The 12,801-nt window shown below is 43.6% G+C and overlaps 1 protein-coding gene across 1 annotated transcript; it reads left to right on the top strand.

Annotated features, from left to right (window-relative positions):
- Positions 1–9,574: 9,574 nt before the first annotated feature.
- On the top strand, positions 9,575–12,198 carry LOC137332310 (collagen alpha-2(I) chain-like). The gene is made up of 2 exons (XM_067996042.1): positions 9,575–9,827; positions 9,971–12,198. Exons 1-2 carry the CDS (start codon positions 9,575–9,577, stop codon positions 12,196–12,198), a joined length of 2,481 nt encoding a protein of 826 aa, XP_067852143.1.
- Positions 12,199–12,801: the final 603 nt, after the last annotated feature.

Below are 12,801 nucleotides of genomic sequence, written 5' to 3'. Positions count from 1 at the left end.
TTAACACAGTTTTGCACAATTTTCAAAAAGTTTACATAATTTGGTCTTCATAGAATCATAGAAGTTACAACATGGAAACAGGCCCTTCGGCCCAACATGTCCATGTCGCCCAGTTTATACCACTAAGCTAGTCCCAATTGCCTGCACTTGGCCCATATCCCTCTATACCCATAATTTGGTCTTAAAAATTGTTACATTCATTTTTTGCACTTGTACATAGTTATACTTTGAGAACTGCTAAAGAAGTTTAATTTTATACATGTTTTCTATTTATCGTTGACAGTTGTAGCTTTAAATTTCTTGTAATAAATCTCTTGAATTTGAACAGAGCAGCGTCTGAGGCTTCTTCTGCTTGCCAGCCCGGGGAGTAAATGAGGAAGGAGGCTCACAGTGTCAGCCATGGTTCAGTTGGTAGCACTCTCATCTCTGAGTTAGCAGGTGTGGGTTCCAATCCCATCTCTAGAGACTTGAGCACATAATCCAGGCTGACACTTCGGTGCAGCACTGAGGGAGTGCTGAGGTGTCCTGGCAAATATTTATCCCTCAACCAAGATCACTAAAACAGATTATCTAGTGATCTATCACGTTGCTGTTTCTGTTTGTGGGAGCTCGCTGTGTGCAAATTGGCTGCTGTGTTTCCTACATAACAACAGTGATTACACTTAAAACAAAAGTACTTCATTGGTCGTAAAGTGCTTTGGGACTTCCTGAGGTTGTGAAAAGCGCTATATAAATGCAAGTCTTTCTTTCTTTTCTTTTAAAGCCTGCACCACAAGCCGTGCTCAGACTGCCCTGCCCTGTCAGATGCTTGCCTCCTGCACAGGTGCCGCGTCCCTCTGCTCCGGGTCCCACGGTGCTGCATATTCCATCTGTATTAGCTACTCTTCCAGGATGTGAAGGTCAAGACCTTCTGACAATGCGAAGTTGTGCAGGGCTCAGCGCACCAACGTGATCCTAGCCACCCTCTCTGGGGAATACCGAAGTACACTCCCAGACCTGTTCAGGCACCTGAAATGGCTCTTCAGTACCCCGATTGTTCTCTCCATGACCTGTACCTCTCCTCCGCCTCAGTCTGTGCCATCCGAAATGGTATCATAAGTCAGGGCAGCAGGGGGTGCTATGCCTTGTCACCAATAAGCCATCCATCGACCGATTCACCTTCCCCAAGCTTGCGGACTTGACAGACACCCTCATGCTGCGAGTTAATGTGCAGGATGTGCAGCTGGGCGTCGTAGACTGTCTGCATTTTAAAGGAGTAGAACCCCTTCTGGTTTGTGTAGCTCTGCACGTTTTTAAGCGGAGCTTTGAATGCCACATGCCTCCCGTCAATCACTCAAGCACCTTGGGAAGCCAGCGATCCCACAGAAGGACAGTGCCTAATGCCTTTGCTCCACCAGTGACATCTCAAATTCTATGAACTCTCCACCCCATGGGCTGTGGACTCGCCATCACCCGTTTTACCCTACCGCACAGTCATGATCTGCCCGTGAGGCTCTACAAATGGGTCTTTGTCCTGGCAGTGATTGGTCTGGGTCTGGGTCTGGGTCTGGGTCTCTGTCTGCTGCCACAAAGTCACTGGGCACCTGGAAATGCTACTACTTCTGATGTCCCCGTACCCCTCCCCACCCTCGAAAAAAGGAAGGTAAGTATCCAAAATAAAAACAGAAAATGCTGGAAAACCCTCAGCAGTTCAGGCAACATCTGTGGAAAGAGAAAAAGAATTAATGTTTCAGGTCGCTGACCTTTCATCAGAACTGGTAAGTATCCAGCGGAGTTTAACATGCCAACAAATGCTCTAAATCACTTATCTGCTTTCCCTTCACACAGCTGTTGCCACTTTAAATTGTTGCCAGCTTTTAAACCCTAGAGCAATAAGTTTCCTTCCCCCCACCACCCCCAACCCCCTTCTGGTGAATTTCTCCCATTTTACTCAGAAGTTGCATTCCTAGCCTACCCAAGGATATGCAAATGTATGACCATTAAAATTCTAGCAGAGCCAGCAGTGCATGTAACTAGAAGGCCCACCTGATATGCTGATCCTGGCAACCTTGTATGCCTCATTTATATGGGTGTTTGTTGGACTGAGTGCGGTAAATGACAAGACTTTGGAAGCATGATGTTCCTCCCGTCATTACCATATGATTTCCTTATGTTTGCTGAACAAGATTAGGGCGCAGAAAGCCCCCACCCCCACTGCCGCCTACTGAGCTCAAAACAGGGTAAAAACACAGTGAGATTGAGTCATGCCCCAAAATCTGTCCCCAGTGCCATTGTACCACAATCTCACCAGAAATAGTGAGGACATTCATGGCCTCTGTGCAATAACACAAGATATTCATGTTTTTGTCTTTGTAACAACTGTCTAGTATAAAAAGAATTGTCACAATTATGACAACAGTCACTGCCTTTTGGCTAATGTTCCTTCTTATTGACAAGTCATCATGATTTTACAAAACAACATATGTCGACCAATAAAGAATATACAGAGGCCATACTTAGCTGAGTTTAGAATGTTTACAGACCATTTAGATGCAAGTCTTAATCCCCATACTAAAGCTGCATAACTGAGACTATTCACACTGCAACACATCTGGAGAAATTCATCGTACATGAGAGAGTGCACATTTATAGAATTACATAGAATGTACAGCACAGAAACAGGCCATTCGGCCCAACAGGTCCATTCTGGTGCTAATGCTCCAAACAAGCCTCCTCCCTCCCTACTTCATCTAACCCTATCAGCATATCCATTTATTCCTTTCTCCCTCATATCTTTTTCTAGCTTCCCCTTAAATGCATCTATGCTAGTTGCCTCAACTACTCCTTGTGGTAGTGAGTTCCACAATTTAAACACTCTCTGGGTAAAAAAAAAAATCTCCTGAATTTCCTGTAGGTTTTATTAGTGACTATCTTATATTTATGGCTCTAGTTCTGGTCTCTCCCCCAAGCGGAAACATCTTCTCTACGTCTGCTGTTTCAAACTCTTTCATAATCTTAAAGACTTCTTTCAGGTCACCCCTCAGTTTTCTCTTTTCTAGCGAAAAGAGCCCCAGCCTGCTTAATCTTTCCTGATAGATGTAACCTCTCAGTTCTGGTATCATCCTAGTAAATCTTTTTTGCACCTTCTCTAGTGCCTCTTTATCCTTTTTATAATATGGAGACCAGAACTGTTCACACTGCTCCAAGTGTGGTCTAACCAAGATTCTATACAAGTTCAACATAACTTCTCTGCTTTTCAATTTTATCCCTCTAGAAATGAACCCCAGTACTTGGTTTCCATTTTTTTATGGCCTTATTAACCTGCATCACTACTTTTAATGATTTGTGTATCTGTACCCCGAGATCCCTCTGCTCCTCTACCCTATTTAGACTCTTATTATCCAAGCAGTATGTGGCCTCCTTATTTTTCCTACCAAAATGTAATACCTCACACTTATTTATATTGAAATTCATTTGCCAATTACATACCCATTCTGCAAGTTTATTAATGTTTTCCTGTATTTTGTCACAGTCCTCCTCAGTATTAACCAAACCCCCCAATTTGGTGTCTTCTGCAAATTTTAAAATTTTACTTCCGATTCCCGAGTCCAAATTGTTTATGTAAACGGTGAACAACAGTGGTCCCAGTACCGATGCCTGTGGAACACCACTTCCCACCCTTTGCCAGTCTGAGCAGCTACCTTTATCCCCTACTCTCTGTTTTCTGTTTTGTATGATGTGGAGATGCCGGTGATGGACTGGGGTTGACAATTGTAAACAATTTTACAACACCAAGTTATAGTCCAGCAATTTTATTTTAAATTCACAAGCTTTCGGAGGCTTCCTCCTTCGTCAGGTAAATGTCATTTACCTGACGAAGGAGGAAGCCTCCGAAAGCTTGTGAATTTAAAATAAAATTGCTGGACTATAACTTGGTGTTGTAAAATTGTTTACAATTCTGTTTTGTAGCCAGCTTGCTATCCACTCTGCCACTTCAGTTCATCTTTTAGTTCAAAATGCAAAATGGACAAAAACAGCAACAGATGGAACATAATATTTGACTCAAAAAACACTGTACTATATAACCCTTTGGGGTTGTCAGACAACTTTTGGCCAGCTGACTGGTGGAGGGCGCTGACAGCCCGCCTGTACCGGAGGCAAGGAAGCCAGATCCATTTGACACACCAGCTTCATTTAAATGGAACCAGTGAGCTAGGGGCACCAACTGGCATCCAGAAGCAGCTCGCTGGATTCAGGCTCGCCAGCAAGATAAGTCTGAGGGGGGAGTGTCGTGGTCGTGGATGGAGGGAGTCCGGGGCAGCAGCAGCCCAGATTACTTTTGCTGCTCCTCCTGGTCTCACAAAAATAATTTAAATTTAGCCTTTTCGGGGCCTCTTTGGCTCTACCTCCTGTAAAACAGATCAGAGAGTGCACGGTGCACTCTCCTACCAGTTCTATCCTAAAATGGCAATCGGGGTCCGATGTACATCATAGGAGCCCAATTTGCATATTAAAAGGGGCCTGTTACCTGAACAGGCAGGTTTTTTGGCTGCCCAGTGGTAAGCCCCTCTGAAGGTAGCAGTGGTCCAATCGTCGGTCTTGCCGGGGCAGCAATCCTAACAATCCCATTTTAAGACCATTACAACCACGTTAATGCCAATTTCGGCAAATTAGAAACAACCCCCTTATGTTTCAAAGCAGCAGTGACTGTTATGCAGGCAAAATACTACAGTCTGGTAGATGATACAATTGATGCCTCGCTTGTTGCAGATGTTTTGCTTTTCTGTCAATTTAAATGGGCAGCATGCCCCACAAATTTAAAATGTCTTTGGCATAGCAGTCTATAATATTCATTAGGTTCGATGCCGAGCAATGCACTCATCACTTGACATGATTTGCTGCATATTTAAAGGCACAATTAAGCTTGCTTTTGATTCCAAGCTGAGCTGGTAATTTAGATTTGAGAAAACTAAATTAATAAAGAAGTTCACTGGTCAAAAAAGTGCAGCTTTAGTGCTCTTTCATAGCAGTTACCTTTAGATTAAACGAAGCAACTGCTGTTGCAATCTGGCTATGATCTCACACTTAAACGCAATGGGCCGGAATTTGTTGAAAAAATAACGGCGTGTGAATGACGTACCATTTGCTTCGTACAAACAGCATCTTGCCCTTAGCTTCCCTGTTATTTTTATGAACTTGCTGGATTTGCACATTAATTGCTCATTAAACAAGTCACAGAAAGTTAAATCTAGTAATTAATAGCACAAGTACCCTTTTAACGACATGATAATGGTTATTAACTGTCAATCAACCTCTCTGGCCCAGAAAGTGAACAATTTTAACTGTATGTAGTAAATTGTTGTCAGAGATTTTAAAAATGTCAAATTTTAATTTTTTTTTCTGTCTGTCTCTTTTTCTAACTCTTTTTTCTCTCTTAATTCAATCTTTCTTTCCCTCTCTTTATTTCTCTTTCTGCACCTGATTTGACTTTAATTCACCCTCCTTCTCCGTTGTTCCTCTGTATCTTTTTCAATCCTTAAACCTCATTGGTTAAGGAGATACACTGTTGGTCCCGTTGTAGACTGAGGTCCCAGATGTCCCATTGCCCTCACTGCGCTGTTATCAGTTCACACTTCCAGCAAGATAAGGTGCAACATTTTTTGAGTTGAAGGGTGCAGGAAAATGTTTAACTAACGGCTTACGCTGCGAGATGCCCCACTCCAGCAAGATCCGACCCAATATCTTTTTCTTTTTTGTGTTCCTTTTTAAAAATCTAAATGTAATATCTACATTGTGTAGCACTAAGCCATATACAACTTAATGTATAGTGCCATTATAGACCCGCCCAATTTTTCTTATACAACTAATGCCACATTACAACAGGTTGACATAAGTCTGCAATATATAGCAATAGACTACGTAATACAATGTAGTGAATTGGTGAAATAGTAATGTGAAACTGTTCTGGAATTCATAAAGGAGCTTTGTCCCTCCACCCAGCCCCTGCAACTTGACTCTCGTAAAGAGCATTCACTTTCCCAAGTATCGTTCTATTGGCATTTGCTCCACTGATGCACTGTCTTCAGGGTAAATCATGATTTTCTCAATTTTCATGGAGCCATTGTGCACAAGTAATGTCTCTTTCACAGCTGGATTATTGAACTTTTTGTCAGTTATACAGATTAAGTGGCAATTTAGTTGCTTGAGAGTGCGAAAGGAGTTTTATTACAGGTGCACCATGATTGGCTTGTTTTCTCCCATCCCCACTAATGGATTCATGTTTCACAAAATTGCCCACAGGAAGACAGTGTCGAGCTGTTGGTTGGACTGGTGGTAGTTAAGAGCTACAAAGAATATCTTTAAAGAGTTAGTCTTTAAAAAGAAGAAAAAATGCCCATAAATGACTTCAATGGACCAGAAAATCGGGCGCAGTGTAAAAAGGGCGGCCAATCCACTAACACCCACTTTCAGCTAATGCCCAAAACAAATTTATATCCCAATGTTCCCTTGTTCTAGATTCCATTACTAGAGGGAAGTCATTCCATGGACTATAATCCAGTCCAACTGGTCTCTAATTGTAACTCAGTTAATTCATTACAGCTATCATTGTGGTGAACTGTTGCTGGACTTTGCCCAAAGCCTAAGGTGGAATACCCAAAATTGATCACAATATTGCAAATGAAATCAATAGAAAGGAAAATCAGGACATGGTCTATAATGGGCGGCCGACCCGTTACCGCCAATTTTCTGCCCAGCGGTAAAAGTTAAAATCTACCCCCATGTCTGTATAACTGTAGCAGTACTTCCTACCTTTTATATTCGATAGGAATATTTTCCTTATCGCAGCACCTGGTGAACTCTCAGTTCCCAGGTTTTGTGGAGAGGAAAAGGAGGCAAACACTCACTACGTCAGGTCTCTGACCCCAATACGTTGCTCAGGGATTTCTGGGGCTTTCCCAAATGAGCTTACCTATGCCTATGCTTGCAATATACACAGGCCCACTGTTGCTAGGGGATCAAGGCTGGAGTGGTCATTCCTGGACCTCCCACCTCCACTCCTTTCTTGTCAGTCCATGCGGTGCCTCATCGCAGATTTGCCCCAAAAAAGCTGGTGGTGGGGTTTGTGCTAGGACCGTGCTCAGTCTGGAGGGTCTGAGGGGTGCCCAGAAACAACCCGAAGAGATCAGAAGCTGCAGGTAAGTAATCCCTCTTCCCCCGCCTCTCCAGCAACAGTCAGAAGGCCCAGCAGCTGACAGACAGGAGCTGAATTCTAATGGTCTGGAAACATAGAAACATAGAAAATAGTAGCAGGAATAGGCCATTCGGCCCTTCGAGCCTGCTCCGCCATTCAATAGGGCTGATCCTCTATCTCAATACTGTATTCCCGCTCTCTCCCCATACTCCTTGATGCCTTCTGTGTCTAGAAATCTATCAATCTCCTTCTTAAATATATTCAGTGACTTGGCCTCCACAGCCTTCCGTGGTAGAGAATTCCATAGGTTCACCACCCTCTGAGTGAAGAAATTTCTCCTCATCTCAGTCCTAAATGTCCTACCCTGTATCCTGAGACTGTGACCCCTCGTTCTGGACCCCCCAGCCAGGGGAAACATCCTCCCTGCATCCAGTCTGTCTAGCCCTGTCAGCATGTTCAACTGATCAGAGGCCTTCACATGCACAGCACATTTAGTGTGCACCGCACTTGCCTGGTGAGGTAGAATCAGAAGAAATTCATCCAAATCTGGTCCCTATTCTTGACCTGCACTGAAGGTTGGCAGGCACACCAATAACAAAACTCAGGCACCGTGCAACAGCGACATCACCTACCTAACTGACTGTAGAAGCTCATGAAATTATGGCAATTAAGGTAAAAAAAATTCTAATGGATATTGATGCAACAAGTTTGTCCACAAGCCATTGTGTAAAACTCACTCCCTGCCACTCTATCTATATAAATACTGAACCATGGGTGCAACTTTAAAAATCAGGCTCCAGTTGCCACCAGTGGTGCAAATGAGAAATCCACTGCCCACTGTTTTCTTGAATATTCATGGGCTTTACACACCCGAGTTTCCGATATATTCCTGCAAGAGGCAAGGCTTCCCATTGGCAGAGCAGAGCCATGAAATTACCCCACCCCCATGTATGCTGTACACTATGAAAATAATGTATTAATATCTGGCTGTGCGCTGTAACTGAAGAAAAAGAATATATACCTTAAAAAGACATTCACAGTTTAAACAATGATGGAACCTCAGATTAAATGAATCAGTAAAGAATTCAAAAATAAAGCCTGAAGGGGCACACCTTTACCCTGACTCCTTTCACTGCCTGGGTTTTCTAGAAGAATTAATAACACTGAATGAAGATGACAGGATGTCAAAATTATCAACCTTATTGAGGGGGAAAAACCCCTTTGAGTCATAACATAATTGTATGAGGCACATGTCTGTGCTACACCCTCAGGCTATTTATCTCAATAAGGTAATTTTGTCTTTGTGCTTTCATTCAATCCCTTACTTCACTATTGATGCAGATTTAGTTGTACACTTGAATATAGAGCTGTGGTGAGAAGATTGCAAAAGCTGGAGAAAAGCCTCATTGATAAACACTATAAAGCTAATCCTGCATTTGTGTAAAATTACTCTGCATCAAAGTAAATTAAATGTTTGATTAGCATCAAATTTCATTTTAGTGAATCACTGACTTGCCAAAAAGCCCCTCAAAGGAACCTTATTCAGTGTCTCATATCATCTGTTCCCTTTTCTGAATACTTTATACCATACTGATTACAGGGCATCTTTCAGGAAGGCATTGGGCTATTTAAATTACATCACTGGATTGTGAAGTCTTCAACTTCAGTGGGTATATCATAGGAACAATGATGCCTGCCAAAGTAATAGAAAATGCTTTTAGTTGTGAGACAGGTGGATATTTCACCCTCCCATGTTACAGATCTTGTGAGGAGGGATGGCTCTGGTGGCTGTGTGTAGCAAAATTATAAATTCATTCAAAATGTATCTATTTATAATCTTGCTATGCCATAGCAACTATATTAATTTTTCCCTCTATGAAACAATCTTAAATTTACACATTGAAGTTCATTGAACTTGTATTCAATGCTGACTTATTTATTCCTGTTTTTTGATCTTTTCAGAGATGATCCAGCAAAAATAAAATGTTATTCAGATAAATAAATAACTAGGGAACGGCATACACGCTCCAGCAGCAACTTGCCAGCTATTATTTCTCTAACCTCCTCGATCAAAAGAATATTTAGGAATACAAGTCTTAATGATTTTATAATATGGTATCAAAGCAGATTTAACAGACAGCTGTTGGTGGGGGAGTGAATCTCTAAATAGATCTGCACTTGGTAACTAAGTTTTAAAACTAAGTAAAAAAAATAGTAATACATTTTTCGACTGGTGTTCGTCCCATACAAATACTTAATGCGCTCACAAAGTTCCTCTATGCACTTTTTTTTAATGCAGACATTAACTTGTTTATTTTATGGGCAACAGACTGCATTAAAAAAGCACATGGAGGGATCTAGAGTGAATATGTTAAATGTTCATCTGTGAACAGCACTGGAAGTATGACTGAACAGCAAAATTGGACTTTAAGCATAGAGCCACACCAGGTAGAAGATAAGCTTAAAGACTCAGTGGGGGAGATTTTCTTAAGTCCGTGTATGGGCTCACTGAATCGACTGGATTCACTGGGCTCACTGGATCGATTGGCCTCACTGGATCGGCTGGGCACACTGGATCGACTGGGAACATTGGATCGATTAGGCACACTGGATCGACAGGGTAAATTGGATCAATTGGGCACACTGGATCGACTGGGTACATTGGATCAATTGGACACACTGAATCGACTGGGTACATTGGATCAATTGGACACACTGAATCGACTGGGTACATTGGATCAATTGGACACACTGAATCGACTGGGTACATTGGATCAATTGGGCACACTGAATCGACAGGGTACATTGGATCAATTGGACACACTGAATCGACTGGGTACATTGGATTAATTGGGCACACTGGATCGACTAGGTACATTGGATCAATTGGGCACACTGAATCGACTGGGTACATTGGATCAATTGGGCACACTGGATCGACTAGGTACATTGGATCAATTGGGCACACTGGATCGACTGGGTACATTGGATTAATTGGGCACACTGGATCGACTGGGTACATTGGATTAATTGGGCACACTGGATCGACTAGGTACATTGGATCAATTGGGCACACTGGATCGACTAGGTACATTGGATCAATTGGGCACACTGGATCGACTGGGTACACTGGATCGATTGGGCACAATGGATCGACAGGGTACATTGGATCGATTGAGCACACTGAATCGACGAGGTACACTGGATCGATTGGGCACACTGGATTGACTGGGTACATTGGATCAATTGGGCACACTGGATCGACTAGGTACATTGGATCAATTGGGCACACTGAATCGACTGGGTACATTGGATCAATTGGGCACACTGGATCGACTAGGTACATTGGATCAATTGGGCACACTAAATCGACTGGGTACATTGGATCGATTAGGCACACTGGATCGACTGGGTACATTGGATCGATTGGGCACACTGAATCGACAGGGTACATTGGATCAATTGGGCACACTGAATCGACAGGGTACATTGGATCGATTGGGCACACTGAATCGACTGGGTACATTGGATCGATTGGGTACACTGAATCGACAGGGTACATTGGATCGATTGGGCACACTGAATCGACTGGGTACATTGGAGCAATTGGGCACACTGAATCGACTGGGTACATTGGATCAATTGGGCACACTGAATCGACAGGGTACATTGGATCAATTGAGCACACTGAATCGACTGGGCACATTGGATCAATTGGGCACACTGAATCGACAGGGTACATTGGATCGATTGGGCACACTGAATCGACTGGGTCCATTGGATCGATTGGGCACACTGGATCGACAGGGTACATTGGATCGATTGGGCACACTGGATCGACTGGGTACATTGGATCAATTGGGCACACTGAATCGACTGGGTACATTGGATCAATTGGGCACACTGGATCGACTGGGTACACTGGATCAATTGGGCACACTGGATCGACAGGGTACATTGGATCAATTGGGCACACTGAATCGACTGGGTACATTGGATCGATTGGGTACACTGAATCGACTAGGTACATTGGATCAATTGGGCACACTGAATCGACAGGGTACATTGGATCGATTGGGCACACTGAATCGACTAGGTACATTGGATCGATTGGGCACACTGAATCGACAGGGTACATTGGATCGATTGGGCACACTGAATCGACTAGGTACACTGGATCGATTGGGCACACTGAATCGACAGGGTACATTGGATCAATTGGGCACACTGGATCGACTAGGTACATTGGATCGATTGGGCACACTGGATCGACAAGGTACATTGGATCGATTGGGCACACTGAATCGACTGGGTACACTGGATCAATTGGGCACACTGGATCGACTAGGTACATTGGATCGATTGGGCACACTGAATCGACAGGGTATATTGGATCGATTGGGAACACTGGATCGACTAGGTACATTGGATCGATTGGGCACGCTGGATCGACAAGGTACATTGGATCAATTGGGTACACTGAATCAACTGGGTACATTGGATCGATTGGGCACACTGAATCAACTGGGTACATTGGATCGATTGGGCACACTGGATCGACAGGGTACATTGGGTCAATTGGGCACACTGAATCAACTGGGTACATTGGATCAATTGGGCACACTGAATCGACTGGGTACATTGGATTAATTGGGCACACTGGATCGACTGGGTACATTGGATCGATTGGGCACACTGAATCGACAGGGTACATTGGATCAATTGGGCACACTGAATTGACAGGGTACATTGGATCAATTGGGCACACTGGATCGACAGGGTACATTGGATCAATTGGGCACACTGGATCAACAGGGTACATTGGATCAATTGGGCACACTGGATCGACAGGGTACATTGGATCGATTGGGCACACTGAATCGACAGGGTACATTGGATCAATTGGGCACACTGGATCGACAGGGTACATTGGATCAATTGGGCACACTGGATCGACAGGGTACATTGGATCAATTGGGCACACTGGATCGACAGGGTACATTGGATCGATTGGGCACGCTGGATAGACAGGGTTACATTGGATCAATTGGGCACATTGAATAGACAGGGTTACATTGGATCAATTGGGCACACTGGATAGACAGGGTTACATTGGATCAATTGGGCACACTGGATCAACAGGATATATTGGATCAATTGGGCACACTGAATCGACAGGGTACATTGGATCGATTGGGCAGACTGGATCAACAGTGTACATTGGATCAATTGGGTACACTGGATCGACAGGGTACATTGGATCGATTGGGCACACTGAATCGACAGGGTACATTGGATCGATTGGGCAGACTGGATCAACAGTGTACATTGGATCAATTGGGTACACTGGATCGACTGGGTACATTGGATCAATTGGGCACACTGAATCGACAGGGTACATTGGATCGATTGGGCACACTGGATCGACTGGGTACATTGGATCGATTGGGCACACTGGATCGACTGGCTACATTGGATCGATTGGGCACACTGAATTGACTGGGTACATTGGATCGATTGGGCACACTGGATCGACTGGGTACATTGGATCGATTGGGCACACTGAATCGACAGGGTACATTGGATCGATTGGGCACACTGAATCGACTGGGTACACTGGATCAATTGGG

Source organism: Heptranchias perlo, chromosome 2 (assembly GCF_035084215.1).
Source record: "Heptranchias perlo isolate sHepPer1 chromosome 2, sHepPer1.hap1, whole genome shotgun sequence".
Classification (NCBI taxonomy): domain Eukaryota; kingdom Metazoa; phylum Chordata; class Chondrichthyes; order Hexanchiformes; family Hexanchidae; genus Heptranchias; species Heptranchias perlo.
Note: the sequence above shows the minus strand (reverse complement) of the source record. Positions and strands in the feature narration are given on the sequence as shown.